This window comes from Pararge aegeria, chromosome 8 (genome assembly GCF_905163445.1).
Source record: "Pararge aegeria chromosome 8, ilParAegt1.1, whole genome shotgun sequence".
In the NCBI taxonomy this organism is placed as follows: Eukaryota; Metazoa; Arthropoda; class Insecta; order Lepidoptera; family Nymphalidae; genus Pararge; species Pararge aegeria.
In genome coordinates this window covers 17791695-17816514 of record NC_053187.1, presented here as the reverse complement: position 1 = coordinate 17816514, position 24820 = coordinate 17791695, and the positions used below count along the sequence as shown (strand labels likewise).

Below are 24820 nucleotides of genomic sequence, written 5' to 3'. Positions count from 1 at the left end.
TTATTATAGCTTTGAGTAGCTCTATAAATATAACTATTAAGAGCGTATTTTGATCTGACTAAGGGCAAATAAAATGGAGGAGGTATAACATACAAAACTTTTGTTTCATTCTAGACCCCTTAAATAAAATATATTTTTATTACCAGCAAACGAAGTTTCCATCCACTATTCTATTATTCAAACTTAGAACAGGCGAACTGCGTTTTCATATTTGATTGCCAATTTGGCGTTAACAAACGGAATCTCGGCATAATGAGTTTCATTTCGCTCGTAATAAAAGTTACGACCCTCTGTGATTGCTTGGAAGTCACTGGGATCCGCGGTCAAACAATTTAAGTTTTTTCATTACAAAAAGTCAACCAATGTCGCGATATTGGCACAATAACCAACAAACTTCCACAGTGTACTGTACAAGACGTTGCGACAAAGTTAATATACGGAGTTTAATTTTCGCGCAAGTTTTCGATTAAATTGCTGGATATTATTTTGAATCTGTTTTAGCTTGGTGGTTAGGACTTCGGACTTTCTTTAAAGGGGCCGAGTTCGAACCCCGCCACGCCACCTGAAGCTTTTTAGAGCTATCTGCGTTTTTAGTAATTCAATATCACATACATTAACGTTTAAGGAAAACATCGTGAGGGATTTGCATGCTTGAGAGTCTTTCGTAATGTTATTGAAGGCGTGTGAAGTCTACCAATCCACCCTTCTATAAATACTGAGACGAGACAAAGATAGGACGATGATGATGAAAATGCTGTTTTCACTAAATAACCTTAGGTTATTCCGTTCTATTAAATCGAAACATTATAATGTCAATTTACTATATATACAACGTGTAACGGAATTACAAAACACTGTTGAAAGGTGCATAAGTATATTTCATAAGAAATCATTAATTAATATATAAAAAAAAAATTAAAAATTGTAAAATATTAATTCAAAAGTAACATATTCATAATTCCATACAAACTAATTCAAAACGTTCAAAGTGTTTACTTCTGACAACCCTATTGAAGATAAAAGATAGACACGTGCATTGTATCTACGCTACGCGACGCGTAACTAATAAAGTGACCGCCGCGAGCCGAGTAAGGCCGCCCTTTGTATCCTACTTTTTAAGTTTATTTTTGTTGTGTCCATTGGTTTTTTTTTTTTACTATTTGTAGTTTACAAATAAAGTGTATAAATAAAAATAAAATAAAAGTGACGGGAGTCACTTGTTTTTACTTTTGCTGATGTGATGTAAGGGCTGTATCTGATTTCTTTCAATAAAAACTACTAGTGTTTTTGTTGTACAGATAAGTCTATATGCCTCTGAAGTGTTATTTCGGTTTTTATTTACACGTTGTATATATATTTTTTGACGATCACCCCCATTGGCGCAGTGGTTAGTAGTGTGGTGTTTTAGTGGGATGTCCCGGCCGGATATCATCAATAGCCTATAACAGTACACTGCTTGTCCAAACGCCTCTTGAGGGTTTGCTCATAATGACCGCCTGGGCAGACGGGTTGGTGATTGCAGTAAATAGTAGTAACACAGAGGACGATACTGCCCGTTCTCCTTAATATTCACTTAGTGATATAATAATTTAAAATTACTATCATTTATTGATTTTCATTCTTTTTTTTTTATTCTTAACAATGCTTACAAAAATTAAAAAAACACCATTAAAAATTTATAATAAAAAAATAAAAAACACCCTCCGCAACCGGCGGTCAGGGCTCCAGAGTGAGGAACCTCCTCACAATACGCGCCGTTTCAAGGCCTTCTGTATCCGACCTTTGATCCAACAACCAAGCGAAAGCTTCTTAAGATGTTGGTCGAAGCTTTTCGCGAGAAGACCATAATAATTATTATTATATCACTAAGTGTAAGTATTTTTCGTAAATTTGTATTGTAGCCTTTTTGTTAATATTAAGACAATTCATAATTCCGAATTAAATCTATCTATATTATTTAATCTATTTAAAACATATATTATAATGACATGACAAATTATGAATCTATTGAATTATAATAAATTGTCAAGTATTTCCTTAATTTTAATCTCAACACTGTTAAATTTTTAATAGGTAATGTTAAATATTCATACACCGACAGGTAGAATATACTGGGTTTTGTTTAATATTATAAAATCTCACAATGTACCTACATTCTTGTGAATAAATTAATACTATTATTGTTAATCGCCTCGTACGAAACCCGCGGGAAAAGCAGAAATGGGTACAACTGTATTCTGATCCGCGGTCACCACACGACACAGGGACAATTTGGGACTTTATAATTTCGTTATCTTGTCTAGGCCAGTCTTATCCGGCTTAAGCCTTGACTTTTTTCCACCCTACCTATAAGTTTTGCCGCCAAGCGATGTAAATTTCCGGTAAGATACCGCATAGAAACCTGCGGTAAGTGTTCAACTTCCATACCCCTAACAGGTGAACCCGCCGTCATCTTAGTGAGACCAGGAGAAATTGAGGAGGGGAAATTGCAGTCAAGAGTTGTGGGGAAATAAAAGAAAAATTATGGAACTCCATAAAGTAACTCGTGTTTTTTTCAAAAGAAAGCTGGTCAAAGAAGTTTTCGTTTCCTAGGTTCCTTGGATTGTGCGGAGTCCAGTGTGAGGGATTCCAGTCATTCCACATCCAGCCCAGGGTTATCTAATGACAGCGCGGTCGAGTCTTGGGATCAGAACACACCTGTAAGGACTAGTGCCAACTGCGGTAAGGATATCGAAGATTAAATCGAACTTTTATTCCGTAAAATATGGTATTGTAGGTACTTGCGGATACGCATGGTTCGTCTGGTGTGGTTTTGTTATGGTAACCTTTTTTTTTATTTCACGAAAAAGAAGCCTTTAACTGCAATCTCAGACTTCAAGTATAAGATGGTAGCAGGCTAACTTGATAGGGAATATGGCAGTTATATAAAAGCTAAATCGCTTGGCGGCATTTCTTCGTCGGTTGGGTGGTCGACAACGGCCGAACCCACCAGACCAGACCAGAGAAAATTCTGAAATTATAAATTCACAAATTTCAAATTTCCCCTGCCAGGAATCTAACCCGGGACCTGTAACTTGTAACCATAGCGCTCACCGCTGCGCCAGGGAGGTCGTCAAAAACCATACCGACAAAGACGTGCCGCCAAGCCATTTCTCGACGGCCGACTGGCGCAGTGGGCAGCGACCCTGCTTTCTGAGTCCATGGCCGTGGGTTCGATTCCCACAACTGTAACATGTTTGTGTGATGAACATTAATGTTTTTCAGTGTCTGGGTGTTTATCTGTATATTACAAGTATTTATGTGTATTATTCATAAAAATATCAGTCATCTTAGTACCCATAACACAAGCTACGCTTACTTTGGGACTAGATGGCGATGTGTGTATTGTCGTAGTATATTTATATTTATTTATTTATTATATTTTTATATTTTTTATATTTAGCTTTCCGGTTCCGAAAACCGAATAGGGGTTAGCCCGCCACCATCTTAGACTGCATCACCACTTTCCACCAGGCAAGATTGCAATCAAGGGCTAGCTTGTATTTGAATCCCTTACTCTCACGTATAGGTCTATCTAGGGCCACACAGAGTTTTTAGTGGGTGCAAGTCCCACAGCATCAATCATTTTCACTGTATACAAAAATAAAAGGGCTAGTTTGTATTCCCACATAATTTTGCGTTTTATGCGCCAGGCATTTTCTCTGATTAAAAATAAAGGCTAGTTTGTATTGAATTAAAAAAAACATTTCTAATTCATAATTACTTTATTTCAAGTAGGTAGACCAAATAAAGCACTTTCGATCCAATGTGATCATGATTGTAAGTATGTAATTGTAACTACTCAATGTAAATTGTAACTACTCAATGTAAATAGTAACTACTCAATGTAAGTATGATTGTAAATCTACAACTGGTTCGGAAGGCAGTTAGATCCGAGAAGAGAGCGATAAAAGACTACGAAGATGCTCTTTACTGATATAATTTTACAATTGCACAATTTAACAATTATTTTTCTATTTGCTTGTGTAAAAGCTTATCATTTAGTCATCAATAGTAATAATAATAATAATCATTTATTCAGGCTAAAATAATGGATACAATAATTACATGAATGTCCTAACCTCTGCGGAAGGAAAACCTGTGTTACAGAGGGTAGGTCCTTCCAGTTGTTACAAAGGGTGCATATTTATTTTAAACCTATGTTTTATGAAAACTACATATTATAACAATTTAAAAGCTAAAAAAAATAAGAAAACAAAATAAAAATTAAACAATAGCTGTAGAATGAATTATGTTGGTCTGTATGGGGCATTCTGGAGATGTGTGTGTGAGTTTGAGTGCGCGTGTAAGTGTGTGTGTGTTTGTGACCGTAAGTGCGTAAATGAGTGTGCAAGTGGATGCTTGTGTGAAAGACTACTAACATGAAACAATGTTGTACAAATGTGATAATGGTAATATTGTAACTAACTCTGATTGTGATCTGAGCTCGACTTCACTTTCGGGGGGCAGAGTTCGAATCCCAGCACGCACCGCTAACTTTTCGAAGTTATGTGCATTTTAAGTCATTAAAATATCACTTGCTTCAACGGTGAAGGAAAACATCATGAGGAAACCTGCATTCCTGAGAGTTCTACATAATATTTATCAAAGGTGTGTGGAGTCCACCAATCCGCACTGGGCCTGCGTGGTGTACTACGGCCTTAACCCCTTCTCATTTGATTCATTTGGGATACCTTATACGCATAGTTTGTCGTTACTGACATACAAATAGTGACAAAAGATGTTTTTTTTTTTTATTACACTAAAAGCCTACATGCGTTTTCTTTTAAAATGTACGATGTATTACTTTGCCGAGCTGTTATATTTACTCTCATTACACGAGGATAATTCGTCTTATATTTCGCATTGTCTGTTATTGAGATGATGGATTATTTTAATCGCATCGTTGTTAGCTTGAAAGATCGCACATGTTCTAAGTGAGTAAGTAGACAATAAATTAACGTGGCTCCGCTCGCGTGTTTCGTAATTTACCTGTGTTATAAATACGCAAGTGGTAAAAGCTAGACAGTTAGTTTGTCCTAAAAGAAGGATACAGTATAACAATCTGGGCGTTAAAGTAAAAATAAACTAGCAGTGCAGCTACACGAATTAAGTAATTTAAAGTTAATTTTCCGAGCTCCCTGGTGCAGTGATGACCGCTTTGTTTTTTAGTACTGGGTGCGATCTGGTGCCGACGATTTAGCGTGCCGATATTAAGTCGCGTGGAAACCGATTAGGGGAATGGGTATATTTAAACTTAACCCACTAAAAGTTTAGTCCATTACCATGTTAGACTTACCACTTATCAAAAGTGGTACCACTCTGGTAAGATTCCAGTCAAGGGCTACATTGTAGATTTTAAGTGATTTTAAAAAGTATTACCGAAATAATAAATTTTCTGTAAAAAGGTTCAAAGGTTTTATAAATAAAATAAATCAATTACCACTAGTGGTACCACTCTGGTAAGATTCCAATCAATGGCTTAACTGTAGATTGTAAGTTATATTAAAAAGCATTACCGAAATAATAAATTGTCTCTAAAAAGGTTAAAAGGTTTTATATAAATTAAAAAAAAAATACCAAAAATGTAAAAATAAAACAGCTTTACAACTAATGATATCGTTGGTACCCTCACTGTATATAGGTACAACACCCCTGTATTGAGAGTTCCTGTTAATCATTTAACCATAAGTTTTACAGTTGTCACTCGGCTTACACTTATAGAATTAAGAATTAAATAATTGTTGCATGGATTTCTCAATAATTAGTTCAATATTTCCATTAAACTATTTGCGAAAATAACTCTTCAGCTGCGTCATAATTTAATGAGGCGAGCCAGGAAATATCGTTTGTTTATAGAACGTTGTCTTAAACAAAAATCCTATTATTATATAATGGCTTAGAAGCTTATGTATTATTGTAACCCCTTGTTCACAGCATTAGATTTGAGTTAACGAATATGTAGATCCATCAAATCACCACATAAAGGCAGAAAAATATGGAAAAATATGTATAATTTTTTTTGATTTGATTTGAACCCAACAAACTGGCTTTCTCATTAATATAACAAGGTTTCTTGGAAGCAGTGAGCCTCGTATCTCACAAGATATAAAAATGATTGTAATATTTGGATACCACTGTTCGTTCGTTGCCTTCCTTTTTTCAGTAGTACCTGCCAAGCCGATGGTAGATTCACTACAGATATATAGAAATGACGATCCAAATTCAAATTCAAAAAATTCTTTATTCATCTGGGCCTGCCTATCACAGGTACTTATGAAGGGTTTATAATAATTGTGAGGTGATGGTGAACTTAAATCTAAAGCATCAAAACGCGGCCTTATCTTAGCTGGGATATTTTTTATTTGTTATTTCCATCGCACTGTCAATTAATATAAAAAAAATTAAACTATTTTTTCGTGGTTAATTACTTAAATTACTTAAAAATTGTTCATATTATGGTGGTACGTACCTGTTAAAATATTTTTATGAAATTAATCAATCAATCAATCAAAAATACTTAATTGCACACAAGAAAAAATTAATAAAAGAGAACAAAGGTACAAGTAATTTATATTTGTGTAACAAAGGCGGCCTTATCACTTATAGTGATTTCTTCCAGTCAACCATTATGAGGAATTCACATAAGAATCCTTATAGCGGTGCGCAAATACTTAGAATAGGTATACATACATATTAATAATTACTAAAACAGTATATATCAAATAAACTATATGGTAAAATAAATAATACTAAAACTATATATAATAAAGTTAACGGTACAGAAAGTAAAGGTGGGATATAATAATCATACTTAGCTATGTTTATCTATATAAGTTAAAGCAATTCATACCCAAACATTTTCATCGTTTAAGTAATCCTAAATATAACGGTAGGATTTTATATAAACTGAACTTATTTAATCTAAAAGATTTAATTCGGTTATTTGTTATAAAATATTGTACAATTTCCCTTGCACGAATAAATTTTGAATTTGAATTTAATATTGGAAGGTTTTTCGGGATAAATATGACCTGTGTTTGATTCCAAATATAGTTTCATCAAAATCTGTTCTATATCCACCCCAAAGTAACCGAGCAAAGACTGGTCTAAAAACATACATGTATATCTAGGTAGGTTATTTAAATACAAAAATTTAGGTACGTTTTTTTAATTACAAATACATGTAAATGTAGTCTGACAAAAAATCATGTCATTTCATTATCTGTTGCTGCGTGAAAGAAGGCAAACCAAGAAACATACTTTATAGATTTAGTAGAGATTATTATTTGTTTTGATCAAAGTCACGCCTAGCTACCTTAAATAGTTACCCGAATAATACTTGCAAATGAAATTTTCACCGAAATACTTCGTGCATTTACGGGCTATATAAGATAAAAGATGAGCTCATGAATTCTTCATTTTCGTCCAGGTTGGAATAAGTAATAATATCTTTCACGGTTCGCTTTATAAAGAACTTTTATTACAAACTGGATTCATTATTTTGTAAATCAACTCTGAGTGAGACTTTGTTTAGTAACAAGTAGGGGTAAATTACAAAATAATATAGTGTGACACAAACAATTCGTTCTCAATAATTATTCATGTGCGGTGCATCCAATGTTCTGGAGAATATCCTGACGCCAGCAGTAGCTATACATCGAGGCTAGCTGCTAGCTCACAAACGAGGAGTTGTTTTCGAATATCAAACTCTGTACCGTCAAAGTAAAATGGGCCTATGACTGCGGGTTAAGAGTTGCAAATCGTACGTCTGATTTTTATATTACAAACGTTCTGCCAAAAGTTTTAGCTAAAGAATTCTAGATAAATTTGAGATTTATCCTTCAGGATAATTTCCAAACAGCTTCCATAACATTTTGTGTTAAATTAAATACGCGATATTTACAAAAACGAATTTGCCAGCCCATCTAAAACGAATCGCTTCTACCTTTTCATTTATATATATCTATTGGACGGCCGATTGGCGCAGTGGGCAGCGACCCTGCTTTCTGACCCCAAAGCTGTGGTTGAAGGCATTGAAAAACATAAATGTGTGTTGAACGTGAATGTTTTTCAGTGTCTCGGTGTTTATTTGTATATTATAAGTATTTATGTATATTGATCATAAAAAAATCATCAGTCATCGTACCCATAACACAAACTACGCTTACTCTGGGTCTAGATGGCGATTTGTGTATTGTCGTAGTAGGTCTATTTATTTAAAAAAAACAAATGTATATTTCATTACGTGTCCAATTCCCAGGTAATTCAGAGGTAATAGAATACGCGGTGCCGGACAAAACTCGAATAATTGATAAGCATCCCTACTCACCGACGGACGAAGACAAACTAATGGCGTCAAGTTTCAACGCAGCCTACAACGTTCACGATCTTCCTCTGCCCAACTACTCACTGAACAATTCACTCAAGACGTTCCACTATGAGAATACCCACATAATTCCCGAGAATACGTTGAAGAATAAGCAGAATATCACACGGGAGGATGACGTCCAACAAATTGAAATAATGACGTCAAACATGAAGGACTGTCAGTTACATAACATGGAGAAGAACTCCTGCAAATGCGACTACGTCCAGATGGGGCCATACGGTATAGTTTCCCCGAAAATCCGGAGACCAAACTGGGACAACGATTATTTGAATAACGGCATTTATACAGTGACGACGCCGCAGAAATCACCTCACAAACCTAATATCCCTGGCACGAGTTTTCAATTTTCCACGAGTCCTATTTATGAAAATGACGCGCCAAGTAAGTTGCAATTTTATGTTATTTGACGTTGGAAACATACTAACTACCCACAGTCATATTTGTATTTGAGTATTGTATTTCAGCTAGTCCATTATGGACGATAGAGGTTTCTCAGAAAAATATTGCCTGTAATAACACTCAGCAATAATGTATGTAGGTTTTTCATAAATATTTTTATAACCAGTTCATCTATTCTAGTGGTATAATACTTTGATTGATTTGGGATATTCCCAGACTGCTGTTTTAGTTAATTTGTCGAAAATGTATCGTAAAAACAAGTTTAAATTATACCTGTACTATTAGTTATAATTTCAGTCAAACTCTTTATAACTATTATAAACAATGATTTCATTGAACTTTCTATCCTTTATTTTCAATTTTCTATAAATATTTATAGTAAGTACAAATATATAAAAGGCTTTATCCTAACGGACGGACGGACAAACAGACAGACGTAGAAATTTAATATTTCTTGGTGTACCCCAGAGTTGCCTAAGAAAAGAGTTTTTCAATATGGGATGCATATCATCCCATATACCTAAAAGGCAGACATTTTCTTATCAACTCTTTCTTAAAAATAAGTGTTTGGCAGTTTTTGAAAATTTCTTAAGGGTTCAATAAAAGTTTGTAGAAAAGTAGATCATTTTTTAAGTCATAATGTTAAATGGTATTATGACCTTTATCGGCCTGTAACTCGCTTTCTGGGGACTGGCATTAACGCCGAGGGATTTCTTAACTTAATGTGTTACTAGAAATTCTACAGCAGAAGTTGATGATATTATCTAATCTATAAATTAAAATATCAACATAAAACTGATTTTATTACACTGCGAGGTGTTCGCCCGGGCGGATCGTTAGTTATCTTGTATTCACAAAGACATCATTATTAATGTATATTGTATCCCGCTTTATGCGATACATAATGCCTAATATATTACAATACATCTGTTCCAGGTCTCTATAGCTGCGATACCCTTTCCCCCGCGCGAGGCTCCATCCATCACGTGATTTTGTACAAAGACGCCATTTACGACGACTACGGCTTCTCAGTCTCAGACGGATTATACGAGCGGGGGGTATACATAAATCGGATAAGAAAGGGCGGCCCTGCCGACATTGTGGGTTTGTTGAGGCCGTATGATAGGATTTTGCAGGTACGCAACAGTTATTTTTGCTTTGGGATATCCTTGTCTAGTTGGGAAAGGGGTAAGCCGAAGAAGTATTACAGTGTTCATAGCTTCAATCGGCCCCTTACTACTAGGGATCGTGATAACTCCTATGGAGAGAAGGTCTTCTTTAAAATACTTCCAAAACTTTTTATTCAGATCAAAAATTTAAAAGAAATAAATGTACAAATTTACGCAGTGTCATCCATAACATCAAATGTGTTTACAAATGAAATTAAAGTAGCTGTGTTATATAATATTAAATGATTAATTCCCACACAATTTTATCCGCAAAATTACTTGTAAATGTGACTTAAATCATTACAATAAGATGTCAACATTTTTGTTCTTTAATAAGAAAAATTAAATATTCGTCACTTTAAAATTCAAATCATTTTTCTCAATTAAGTATTGGTAATAATTTACGGATGCTGCTCTTATTCCCCCTTCCAACTAATTTATATTCTAGAGCCAGGGCATTTACGCCCGTTGTTGCCCATTCAACCCCCATCGATATGTTATTAAGTCTGACCATTTTTCTAACGCTGACTACTTTTTACTCTAGAGGTTTGCTAAACCCTACACTATGTTCGATTTCAAATCAGAAGGTCTGGGATCTTATGGAGGAGTTTACGTAGAACAATTTAAAAAACTGGTTTTAAAATGTTATTAAATGAATTTTATTAAAAATAAATTGACAATATCGCGTGTTATAATCGAGTGTTAGCGCTCAGGGCCCAAGTGAGACCAAGTTCGATCCCCGGCACGCGTCTCTAGCTTTTAATCGTAATGTGCATTTTTAATTGAAATAAATAAATATCTTATGCCTAATTACTTTATCAGCGATGAAAAACATCGTGACCTTACACCTGAAACTTCTCCATAATGTTTAAAGGCGTGTAAAGTGCCATGCTTATTTCTGCCGCTCAGCAGCATTGTTGCAATGCTGTGTTCCGGTCTGAATGGGCGGTTACCGATGTTATTACAGGAACATGAGGCTAAAACACCCATGCCTCAGGTTGATGGACACAGGGCGGCTTGTTGCAGAACGAGTTCCTTGCATGCTCTGCTTACCTAGTAGCTGCCTTGTTTAGGCGCTGATTTTTCACCTGCCATTATATGCCTGCCATCACAAGGAAAAAGAGTGTGTGTACTTATGTACACGCGTTAGAAGTTATTCTTCTTTGGCGTATGGAAATAAAATAACTAAAATGCAGTAGTGATTAACGATAAATATTAAAATTAATCAAAAAGATTTTTTTTAAATAAAAAAGCTTTTATTAACAAATAATATTTATTTATTCACACTGTTTGTACTGTTACGAAACATGTGCTCTAAATATAAAAATAGTAGAATATACAACTTGAACATACTCATAGTTATCGATTTTCATGCCAACTAGAACTAACTTAACGACATAGAATTCAGGTGTCGGTGTGCGCACGCATCGTAAAAATTCACTCTCATCATTTTTCTCTATCGCGCCAAAAGAGAAGTTATACTAACTTCAAAAACGCTGGCCAAGCGCGGTTGACTAAGGCCCTTTCTCATTTTGAAATACCCGTGCCCTGTAGTGGGCCGACGATGGACTAATACTGATGATAAAGTTTAAATATAGATAGATTTCATAGATCTCTTGTAACTACATTTTTTTTTTACCCTGACAAATTTATTATACAGGTCAATGGTACGCGGACTGTGGACTATGACTGCTGTTTGACAGTTCCTCTAATAGCGGCTGCCGGAGACAGACTGGAAATCATAGTGCAAAGGATGGCGACGTCTCGAGTAAGTATTATAGCTACCTGGCTAAAATTTAGTCATAGTAATGTTTTCTGGATTGATATTTAATTTAAATTATTATTCAGTTAAAAGTAAATAGGTAAATTAGTAAATTTTATATATTTAGTAAATTGACTGCAGTTTTGTTGCGTACATACAAAATGTGTAGGTACATGGTAGTGAGGTGATGGTGGTCACTAGATAATATATAAACATAAAATTTGTGCTTCGCTTTACTGAAAGTTCTGGCTACGCGACTTGGAAAGCAAACTCCTCGACTTATATAAATAAGATAGATAAACTCTTTATCGATACATAATTAAAAAAAGAAACATAAATTAAAAAAAGATGTATTAAAGCTACGGACATAAATTTTACTAGGTATATTTATGCTTTAATATTACAAATGTTGTTTGTTTGTTGTATTTTGATCCAACCGATTCTTCGATTTTGACTAAATTCAACTTCTTCCTTCGATTGCATCATATATCTTGCAATATATCCTTATACATTTTGTCTCGGAAAAACTAATTATGGCTTGTCAGAAAATACATCATGTCAAAATTTAGCATACCTCCTTTTTAAATTACCTGTTCCAGCGGGTTTTTAAAAAGGCCTAAAAGCAACGCGGGCGTAGTCACGGGCAAAAGCCTGTAATAAATAATACGAACATATCCAGACAACCCTTATTGGCAGAATCTTCTTAAATAGTAGTGATATTATATCTAAAAATGCCATTATATTACATTAAGTACATGTAGGTTACCTGTTTTTAATGCACGTGTTAATAAAAGCACAAATTTAACATAATATATTATATTATATATATGTCATGTATTCCATGTCATAAAGAAGAGATAAACAAAATAGATTTAATAATAAAAGTAAATATTTCATGCCATTCACTGGGAATAGTTCAAACTCTTTAACTCAACGAAACAACACATTCCCCACGTTATTATTTTCTTTTTGCACAACCCTAACAGGATTACAAAAGGCGGGATTATTTCATTATTAAATGATAAACTATCGCACATCCATCATACCATTAACATAAATAAACATAAAGCGGATAAAGTTGAAATAATACGCCTACAATATTAATAATTACTAAGAGTATTAGAGGTATTACAGAACTCTTTAGATCAAAAGGAAAGGTAAAACAAAAGTCTTGTAGGATGGCAGGTTCGCAAGGTTTTTTTTTATGTCGGCTTATAATGCACAGTGTCTTTGAAGTAAAGATTATCCTTATTAAAGTTTCATCAGTCATCAGTCCCGGAAAAACAGGAACGGTCCATTTGCGTGTGATGCTAAGTAAAGAATAGGGTTCCGTAGAGTAGCTACCTTGAGATAAAATCACCAATTATACCAACGTGTAAATCTTGAAAATTTTGATTCATCTCACATAACATAAAATCAATATCATAATGCTACAATTTCAGTCACAGTGTTGTGTCGATATGCAAAGGCCAGTATTCGCATGAAAACATTTCAGATTTTGTTAAAACTATGGCCACCCACTAACAAAGGTTTAACTTTCTAAACACATGTTATTGCATGAATCTCGAATCTTGATCAAATAGGTTATGGCCCTCGATGTAAGCTAACGTCACATTATACGGGCTTACAATTTTACATATACAATCACCAGATCTTTTAGAATTGTAAACAACCATGTTTGTAGAATAGTATCTCGCTATTTTTGCCTCACGTAACGTAAAAAAATTACAAATCCATACATTGCAGTGGGTACAATAGTACAATTTCGACGATTTTCAAAATAAATTCCAATGTACACCAATGAAAAGTTTCTTTAGGTTATCTAGCACCTTGAAATAAATGCTCTTTATAATTAACCTACCCACCAACTGTGCGTTTTAAATTTGAAATATGAGAATTTAATAATAATAATAATAGTTATACTACGACAATAAACACATCGCCATCTAGCACCAAAGTAAGCGTAGCTTGTGTTATCTGTGCTAAGATATACATCTTATTCTTATACATATATATATCATCTTACATAATGTAATATACATAAATACTTATAAAATATATATAAACACCCAGACACTGAAAAACATTTCTGTTCATCACACAAACATTTTCCAGTTGTGGGAGTCGAACCCACGGCCTTGGACTAATAAAGCAGGGTTTCTGCTCTTTTCGCCAATCGGCCGACAAAATATTTATGAATAAATACATCTTTCTTGTATAACAAATAAAAGTAAAGAAAATAGAAAAAAATGAAATGTCTAAGTAGAGGTATAATTTATATTTCCAACACCTGAACTGACCTTTAAGACAAATACTTTATAATACTATATAATACTTTTAGTCAGGATATCATAATAAATTCACCTGGGGGTGCCAGGTTAATTTATTTATCCTGACTAAGAGTCTTTCATGCTAAATGAATTATAACACAATTATTGCTGAATATAATGAATGGAAGCGGTTATAGCACATTGGGTAGGAGCTCGACTTCACTGTCGGGGCCCTCGGGGGGCCGATTTCGAATTTTATATACGCACCTCTTCCTCTCTTATTCTTCGAAGTTATGTGCGTTTTAAGCAATTAAAATATCACTTGCTTCAACGGTATAGAAAACATCGTGAAGAAACCTGTATGCATGAAAGTTCGACATAATGTTCTCAAAGGTTTGTGGAGTCCACCAATCCGCCCGGGCCAGCGTGGTGGACTACGGTCTTAACCCCCTTCTCATTGTGGGAGGAGACCCGTGCTCTGTAGTGGGCAGGTAATGGGTTGATGTGATGATGTGATGGTTCAAATTCAAATTCAAAATTCATTTATTTCAAGTCGGCCTCATTAATAAGCACTTTTGAAACGTCATGTCAGTCTGTTTGTAGTGACTCTACCACCGGTTCGGAAGGTAAATTCCACTGAGAAGAGCCGGCAAAAACTCTGCTCTTTTCCAAAATCATTTTAAATTTTTGGTTGCTGAATATGATGTCAAATCGACTCACAAATAAACAAACACGATGAAACTATGTTTGTGAAGTGTCTTAAAACACATTAAATATAAAGAAAAATGTGTTCAGAAACGATTGTCTTAATCCTTGTAATATAAAATTCGTGTATTAAAAAAAGTAAGAATTGAATTTTTTACTGTAACCTCGATAGAATAAAGGCGTTTTTTCCTTAAACAAACCGCTCCTGGCGTATTTACATATCGCGGTGTAGCTAAACCTTTTCACGTACGAGTGGTTTTAACGAATTTTTCCTTAAGGCCTTCAATTTCAAGCTATTTTTTTCGGTAAAAATATCCTGTAAGACAATGTTCTTCTTAAATATTGTGAAGTGAATTATACGTGTAAATACTTTATTCTCCAAACATACTGTTCACTTACAAGACAACTTAAAATACTGACCTAATACACAAAACTAATAACATTCATTTCTATAATCTTGATCGGTAATTCGAATACTAATTAAAAAAAATTATGTTGATATTATTATGTAATTAATTAGCTAAACAGTTACAAATATAGAAAATGATTTTTTATTGAAGTTGAATAACGTCTTTTCTACATAATTATGTTTTGGTAGATTATTATATTGTTGGCCGCAGTGGCGTGCATAAGGTTTTTGACCAGGGTATGCATATAGAAGGAAGGTGCCATAAAACGGAAAAATCCTTCGCATTTATGAGGGATATAAAAATTTTAGGGTATGCAGTGCTTTTGTGCATGTATGTAGTGCACGCCATTGGTTGGCTGCCTACCTGTTTCTTTTGCATTCACAAATCAAGTCGTTGAAAAGTAAATTAAATGGCTCAAGCTAAAGTTTTATATAGAACGTGATTTTTTATTAAATTTCCACATTTTTACGAACATTTTATTGTAAACGGAACAAATGTCGAATACATTTGTTCCGTTTACAATGAAATGTTCAGATTTTAACAAAATATAACATGAGAAAATATGCTTTTGTTAACATTTTAATTAAACTTCGCTTCTATTAGATTACATTATTAAACATTGGCGAAAAGTGCACCAGATTCCAAACACGAAATAATATAAAATAGTTGGATTTTAATTTTAATTGAAATTTAATTTATTCTAATTGTTAATTCTAGATTTTAATTAATTATTGTTTTGTTTGTTTTTCTTTATTTATCTATTTTTAAAATCTGTCTTATATATTTATTTTGTGTTAAATTTTGTATATGGGTCCCCGACCTGAATTAAAATGATTTTATTTATTTATAGCCTAGAAGGCTATCAGCTAAGGTAAAGGCATCGGCTTTCCTTCCGGAGTGACCGCTAACATTTTGGAGTTATGTGCGTTTTTCGTTTAGGCAATTAAAATATCACTTCCTATAGCGGTGAAGGGAAACATCGTCAGGACACATGGATGTCTAAGATTTTTTATAACGTTCTCAAAGGGGTGTAAAGTCCACCAATGCCAGTGCATAATGGCCAGCGTGATGGACTACGGCCCAAATCTTCTTCTTCTTAATATATGGGTTTAATAATATCTAATCCTCGACTATGTTTGCAATTAAGGCTTTTATTACTAAAAAAATTGCCTCTATCGATGACAGTTTGTTTATTGCGCCAATACATTCATTACCTGTTTTCCCCAAGGGTTGTCTGGAACAGATTGCGTAGGCGTAATGCCGCTTTTGGATGGATATCAAAATATTTAACTTAAGTTATGTACTTTAAAACAAATTCTTGTGCTAAATAATAAAAAAAATATATAACAACAATACAAACAGCCCCAAAGTAAGCGAAGCTTTTATTATGGGTGCCAGGATAATTGATGAATATGTTATTTGAATAATATACAGTAATACTTTTAATATAAACAAAAAAATCCAGCCACTCAAATACATTTATTTACATAATTTTCCATTTGTGGGTGTCGAGCCCACAGCGATGTACTCAGAAAGCAGGGTCACTGCCCACTGTACGCTTGTATACTTCGGTAAAATAAAATATATATATATATATATATATATATATATATATAACTCTTACATGTCTAGGTAACCAACCAACGAGATAACTTAGAGGTAGTGTAGAGCTTCTATGTGTCAGAGCTCGTTCGGGGAAGTACTACTGCCAAGCTTGTTTCTGCCATCAAACTGCATTTTTGTGCTACGGTCTGAATGGCGCGCTTGCCAGTGTAATAACTGGCACGAGAGGCTTAATACCTACGCCTCAGGTTGTTTTTTTTTTTTTTATATATTAATAGCGGGCAAGTGGGTCACCTGATGTTAAGTGATCACCGCCGCCCATAAACATCTGCAGCACCAGAGGAGCAACCGAAGCGTTGCCGGTTTGATGGACATAGGGTGTCACTTTGCAGGTCGTTTTAACTGCATTCCCTAGGGATAGTTACATTGTTTATAGGTTTTCCAATTAACTCGGCTGTTTAGTTTGTGAATTATTTTTCTAATAATTGATGCGGATGATTACATTAAAGTCGTGATAACATAGTTAGGGCTTTGGATGCCTATCCTAGCAGGTCCTACCTTTAACTTTTCAATTTGTATGTGCGTTCTAGGCACTTAAAATACCACTTGCTTCAACAGTGAAGGAAAGCATCGTGAGGAAACCTGCATGCTTGATAGTCCTCCATAAAATTCAAAAATTCAAAATTCATTTATTTCAAAAAGGCCTACTTTATAAGCGCTTTTGAAACGTCAAGTCAGTCTGTTTATAGTGACTTTACCACCGATTCGGAAGGCAGATTCCACTGAGAACTGTCGGCAAGAAACTCAGCAGGTTTCTCTTTTCCAACATCATTTTATAGTTTAACAATCTTTAGAAATTTTCTGTTTTGTGAGAGATGAGAGCGGAGTGGTGTGTTTACAAGCCTTGTCGTTAAGGAATTCATCAATCATGTAGTAACCAAAATTTGGTTAAATATATTGTTTAAACTTAGGTAAAGGTAGATCTAATATTACCCTCGGCATTATGTTATAAAAGCATATACCCATCCCCACACAAGATTTAATTTTCTTAAAGGTGTGGAGTCCACCAATCCGCACTTGACCAGCATGGTGGCCAGAATGGTGGCTTGGCCTAGACCCTTCTCATTCCGAGAAAACCCGTGCTCTGTAGTAGACCGGTATTATATCGATAATAATTATTTTTACAGATAAATATAATACAATTTTTGTTACAGGACCTCAAAAACCAACGGCTAGAGGATAGTTCAAGCCCGAGTGATAGTAGTATCGTGACTAAAACTATTTAGTGTATAACCCGACTTTAGTGAAACTACAAAAGAAACACTTGAAACGTTTTGTTTTAATTAACTATTTAATTTTACCGTATTACCTAATGTGTACTTACAATATGATATAGTAGTTAACAGTTAAAAATAAGCTGTGTAATATATTAGATATAATATGAATGTATTGATATGGAATAATATTGTTTTAATATTATGTAGGTATTTTATAATGCTCAAGTCGTCTGGATTACTTTTTACCTATCATGTTTTATAGTTTATCAAATTAGCTACATTCAGTACACTGCTTTAATGTTTCAAAAATATGTCAAAGTGTGTTGAATTACTTTAATATTGAGTTTAATTCAAATTCAAATTCCAAATTCAAAATTAATTTATTTATAAAAAAGCAGATGGTTAGTTAAAATTAAAAATAAAATGGATAGTGAAAATTAATATATTTGAATTATAAAAAAACGAAGTCAAAATTTATTTTTTAAATTTTAATTTTAATTCACAACGCCTTCATACCTTCTGCTTAGGCATAGGAACCGATACATGTCTGCCGCAGCAGTGTCTTATCAAACATAGTCGCAATAACCCTCAGAATGGAATTTTAATTTATATATTGTGCCAAAAACAATATTTTGTGTGTTTAAACAACTTGTGTTTTATTCATCTCGGTCGGGTATTGAATCTTTTAAAGCATTCTTTTAGTATTTAACATTTCTATGATTGTATAATACTATAAAAAAGCCAAAAATAATCATATAATATAGATAATCTTTTAAAACTTTTGATGGAATCGTCTATCAGTTATTGTAATAATAATTGCAACCAAAGTTTAAGTTTTTTTTTTCAAACATTGTAAAGAATAAAAAAAAATTAAAATCAATAAATGATAGAAAATAAAAAAAATTGCAACCAAAGAAATAAATGGTTTTACTATTGCTTAAAACGAATCGATCATGTGAACTTAATTATTATTTTGACATTGTTATTAATTATTTTTTATGCTACCAAAGAAAAGTAATCTATTGCTAATGTAGTAAAAAGTTGTGATTTGCGATAAATATTACAAATGTGGTAGTAATGCGTGTGTGTTTGTTTGTTACCTATGTTCAGCTAAACCGTTGAAGCGATCTTGAGTCAAATTAGCAGACACGTTGCTACCTGGAAAAGAATAATGAGATAATACGACAAACTATAATATTTATCCTGGAAAAACTGAGTTGTTGACTTCTTCTTCGGCTTCGACTCTTAACTTATCCCGGTGAAATTTTGCATGTAAATAGTTGGCATCCTACAGACGGCCACAGGATACGTTTTAGTCCGGACGTAACGTGCTGCATTATTAAGCTTATAATCCGGAAAAACAGTTTAAGATCATGTAATAGAATTTATGAGTTTAAAATGCATGTAAAAATTCGGAACCCGATCGCGGCGCGATTTGAAATTTATAAATTTGATATTTCCTCCAAGTAAAAACACCTGAATAAAAAGTACATAAATTCACATAAGTAGACCTAACATGCCGCATTAAAAGCCACATATGGTACCTACTTATAGTTAGGTTTTAGGTTATAGTTAGGCTTCAACAGTGAAGGAAAGCGTCGCGAGGAAACCTGCATGCCTGAGAGTTCTCCTTAATGCTCTCAAGGCCGTGTGGAGTCTACCAATACGCACTGAGCCAGCGTGGTTGCCAAAAGCTTTTCATTGCGAGAAGATTCCCGTGCCCTGTTTTGGGCTCGAAATGGGTTGATAAGTCATGATGATGATGTTAAAGGTGATGATTTTTACAATAACGTGGGTAGCTAGCGAAACACTCAATTGCATGATACAACAACGCAATATACTTTGTAAATTAGGATCAGAGATATTGCCGACTGTATTTCGGTCTGGATGAGAGCCAAACACCACTATCTCTAGCACTGAAATCTTCGAAAAATATTGCATTTTAAAATTTGTTGCACAGCGCAGTACAGAATCGTGCCACAACATTTATATAAAATAAACGTAACAGATCGCACAATACGTAACAGCATAAAGTTAAAATATGTATACGAATCAAGAGATAAGTTCATTTTTATGCAATACCCGATAGCGACAGATGTAGAGTTACTTTGAGTTTTATAAACGTTTTCTCGATACTGTTTGTATGGAATCGAGTTTGAGAATAAAATAGGGAATACATTGTGTAAACTTTCTATACGTCTTGTGTCATTTTGACGACCTGCCGGACGCAGTAAGTAGCGCTGTAGTTTTAAATGGGACGTCCCGGATTCGATATCCGGCATTGGGAATTGGGGACATTCGGGAATTCATAATTTCTGAAGTCTCTGGTATGGTTTGGTTGAAGGTATCGGCCGTGGCTAGTTAGCACCCTACCGGCAAAGCCGTGAAGATAAGCGATTTAGCGTTCCGATACCATGAAATGAAATGAAATGAAATGAAATGAAATGAAATGAATAATATGTCGTGTAGAAACGGGGTTTGGGTTCAGTATAACCGGCATGCCATAGCATAACCCGTTACCATCTTATACTGCATCATCGTCTAACTTGTATTGGAAATCAAAATAATAGTTTATGTAGGGTTGTCGATCAGTGCTAGCTTTTTTCAATTTTTTATTTGATTACTTTCAATTCCGTTATTTTTTCTCTTTAAGCTATTACATTTTTTAACGTTTTGGTAATACCTTGTTTATTAGTCTGGATGGTATTCATCCATATTTTTTTCAGCTCCTCCATTCCCCTTACTTTTTTTTCCTTGTAATACTAACGGAACCCAAAAAGTAGATTTTTAAATTAAATATCAGTGTAAGGCCACTTTATCTAAAAGTTTTTGTTACTTATAGTACTTGTACATTGTAGACTAAAAATCGAACGAATATAAATAATAACGCAAACACACTCCTGTAATTTGTGGCGTTTTTAATGAAACTCGCTAATGTTGATGTTTGAAATAGATTACAAGATTATAAAATACATTTATAAGCTGATAATACTAAAGACGATATTATATTGTACATACCTAATGATACGGGATAATTTAATAATACTAATTTCCACTTTACTTACTTGTTTACATTAGTAGTAATAATTTAGTTTCCATAACTTATAATAGTTATTATACTATTATATAAAAATAGAGTTATGATACTATACAAAGTGTAAATGAAAATCGAAATAATATTATTTCATTATTTACTCTAAGACTTATCTGTGAAGTAAAAACGCTAATAGTTTTTGAGTTAAGAAATTTAGTTTTTACTGAACGAAATCAGGTGCAGCCCTACATCACATGCAAAATTAAAATCAAGTGAGTTACTAAGTTGATACGCGTCGTAGTGTAGGTACTATGCGCGTGTCGGTCTTTTATCTTTAATAGGGTTGTCATAAATAAACATTTAAAATATTCGGTATTAATTTCTATGAATAAATGAATATGCTTCTTTCAATTTCATATTTTAACAGGGTGATTCTTTATGAAATATACTTATGCACCTTTCAGGAGTATTTCAAAATTCGGTTACACGTTGAAGAGTTAAAATGTGGCATAAACTTTTTGAAGAAATTAATGAATTTATAACATTTAAAAAAAAGCGAACTTCAGTTTAAAAAAAATGGTGGAATTAGTATTTCAACATTTATTCCGTATAAGTAATTCATATTCTAAATATATGTAGAGTTATTGTTGTTAACAGACTGATAGGGATTGTAACAGATATTTAGGTAGTTACTATAAAATAATAATTAAATAGGATACGGATGTTTGTTTACCTACTATTAAATGCTTGACAAGTTGACTTTTTAATATTACATACCTGAAAATACTAGAGCCAACGAAAATGACATTATAAAATATTGATTCAACTTATAATAAAAGCAGTTAATTTTTCTATGTGTAAATAAAATATAAATGTTTATTTAGAAAAATTAACTGTGATCAAATAATAGTATTAGTTCCAAATAAAAAAAGCTAGTAAGGAATTAATCAAAATGTATATCTAATGTAAAATATATGTATAACATCAATTATTGAAATTGTATTTAATATTTCTAGAAAATATATATTTAATATTTCTAGAAATATCTTAATTTAGCTGTTCATACCGAGTTGAATGTATTTATAATATGTTGTTAAATTATAGCTTATTTCTATATAATATTTTGAATGAAGGTTGGTATAATATTTATTATTATATCTATTTGCAAAGTACGTAGTCTAAATTTTTATATGAAAAATATTATGTAGCTATCTAAAAATTGTTACTAATTTTCTAGTACACGAATATTTTAATTGAAGTACTAGCATATTACTTGAATATTATATCGTTGTGTAGGCAAATTATTCAGTTCTTTAAAATGGTAATACAACGCAATTTAGTGACTTGAACATTGTAATAAGCCGATGACATGTAGATAGTGATTTTTACATTTTATTTTTATACCTTTAACGTAAGAATAATTTATATTAATTGTCAATTATGTATAACTAATGAGGTATAGAAAGGAGCCTAGCTGCATTCGACTTAATAAAATGATATGCGTGATTGAATGTGTTGTTTTATTTTTACTGTGGACATTTTAAATATTGATTTATGCTTTCCAGATTATATTTCAAAAGAAACAACAAACATGCAAAATAAATGTTTCACCTTTTTTATCCGCTCTTTAACTCAAAGATCAACAACAGATTAAAAATGACTAATTTAGCAATAAAAAGGTTGGTTTAAAACGCATTAAAACTAACATAGCTATATTATACCTAGGTCTTTTTTAAGTAGTGCAATTTAAAATTATTTTAATTATAACATTATTTTATTTTTTATAAATAGATGTATCAACAACAGATTAAAAATGACTAATTTAGCAATAAAAAGGTTGGTTTAAAACGTTGGTTTAAAAATAAAATAATATTATAATTAAAATAATTTTAAATTGCACTACTTAAAAAAGACCTAGGTATAATATAGCTATTTTATTTATTATAAATAGATGTAATATGTCTGTAAATAAAGATTATTATTGTTATTACTGTAGGTAAGTAAGTTAAGTTAAAATTGTCGAAATGTCTGGCTCTCCTACTATCGTGAGACTAATTTATATTTTACCGAACGAATAATCCTTATTAATATTATAAATGTGATAGTGTAGGTAGTGTTTATTTGTTCGCTTGTTTGTTGGTCTTTCCATTACGCCTTAACTAAACAACCAATTGACTCGATTATTGGCATAGTCTAAAAGATAAAGAAGAGAGCAACACAGGATTTTATATCCTACAAAAAATTCTACAAAACCCTAATTTGAAATATTCCTGAAATTATTAGAAGCTTCATTAAGTAAATATGTTTCTGCCAAATAACTTGCTAATAAAGTTCCTTCCGAACAACACGATGATTTAGCAATATAGTTCAAATTCATTTTTCATTGTTTCCCATAAACAATCATGCGGTGTAATATGCTTATCATCATTACGGACGGCAATAATTTTATCAAAATAAGTAGGCTTAAGTCGCGTGTGTTAGTCGGTGTATGCCCGACCAATTTCGAACCCGTCCGGGGCTTTTAACACTTAGACAATTTTAGTGTTTAATTTGGAGCAAGATACTTCTAGCTCATCATCTCTGGATTGAGCTAATTGTTCTAGTGATGGAGACCAGGAGAAACTATCAGAAGGTAAGCCACCCGGTTTGGATTGACGGCCGATTGGCGCAGTTTGCAGCGACCCTGCTTTCTGAGTCCAAGGCCGTGGGTTCGATTCCCACAACTGGAAAATGTTTGTGTGATGAGCATGAATGTTTTTCAGTGTCTGGGTGTTTATATGCATATTCTAAGTATTTATGTATATTATTCATAAAAATATTAACCAGTCATCTTAGTGCCCATAACACAAGCTACGCTTACTTTGGGGCTAGATGGCGATGTGTGCGTTGTCGTAATATATATATATTTAATCTATATATATTACGACACGAGTAGAATAGCGCCACGCGGCATCTCGCTGCCTTAACGCCATAACATTTCATATACTATTTTCTTATCTGTGTAATGTTTTCGTGTGTAGTTATTTGAATGTAGGCTTATAATAATTTAACACCACCTATTTGTTCTCGCTCTTGTTGTCCTAATCCTAAGGTTGCCCGGCAGAGATCGCTTCTAAGCGATAAGGCCGCTTTGTATTCTACTCCATTCTTTGTGTTTCTCTCTATTCCTCCTTTATTTTCCTAACAGTGTAGTGTACAAATAAAGAGTTTAAATAAATAAATAACATCATACATTACACGTAGTTTTAGTAGAATTTTTGCGACACACCTCGTCCGGGTAAATACTACTGCCATGCTTATTTCTTTCGCCAAGCCCCATTGCTGTGTTTTGGTCTGAAGGGAATTGACGGTCACGGCACAATGAGGATTAACTTCTACGCCCAAGGTTGCGAGACACAGTATGTATGTTAGTTTTCTTGAACGCCCTGCGAATTGTTCCTCTTCAAATTTTTCTACTTTCCCGGACTTGCTCTGTCACAACAAACTCTTCATATACTTACTTAGCTGCAATAATAACTGAGACTTTGACTGGTTTTGTCCTATTTAAGTTTTTAATAATGCATCGCTTTGAGTTGCTTTTGAAAGCGAGGTCAGGTAAAATCGTTTTTTTATACTCCATAGCAAGTATCCCAACTTGGTGCACCATAGAAAGTACGTCACTTGGCACTCCTTTTGTATTAAAAAAAAAACAACTATAAATATGCAACTCCACCGCTATGAATTTTTTGTTTGCTTACGCACCAAGCTCAACCACAGTGATGGGATCGGGTCATTTTATTTTTCTTAATTACCTATGTGTT

The 24820-nt window shown here is 33.4% G+C and overlaps 1 protein-coding gene across 1 annotated transcript in view; it reads left to right on the top strand.

Annotated features, from left to right (window-relative positions):
* Positions 1 to 18071, top strand: part of LOC120625655 (glutamate receptor-interacting protein 1) — a 101825-nt gene extending 83754 nt beyond the window's left edge. The window contains exons 12-16 of the mRNA XM_039892758.1: positions 2593 to 2721; positions 8303 to 8812; positions 9767 to 9966; positions 11660 to 11767; positions 17924 to 18071. Coding sequence (XP_039748692.1) covers positions 2593 to 2721; positions 8303 to 8812; positions 9767 to 9966; positions 11660 to 11767; positions 17924 to 17995 — 1019 coding nt within the window. The 3' untranslated portion in view covers positions 17996 to 18071. The remainder of the gene's footprint in view (positions 1 to 2592; positions 2722 to 8302; positions 8813 to 9766; positions 9967 to 11659; positions 11768 to 17923) is intronic.
* Positions 18072 to 24820: the final 6749 nt, after the last annotated feature.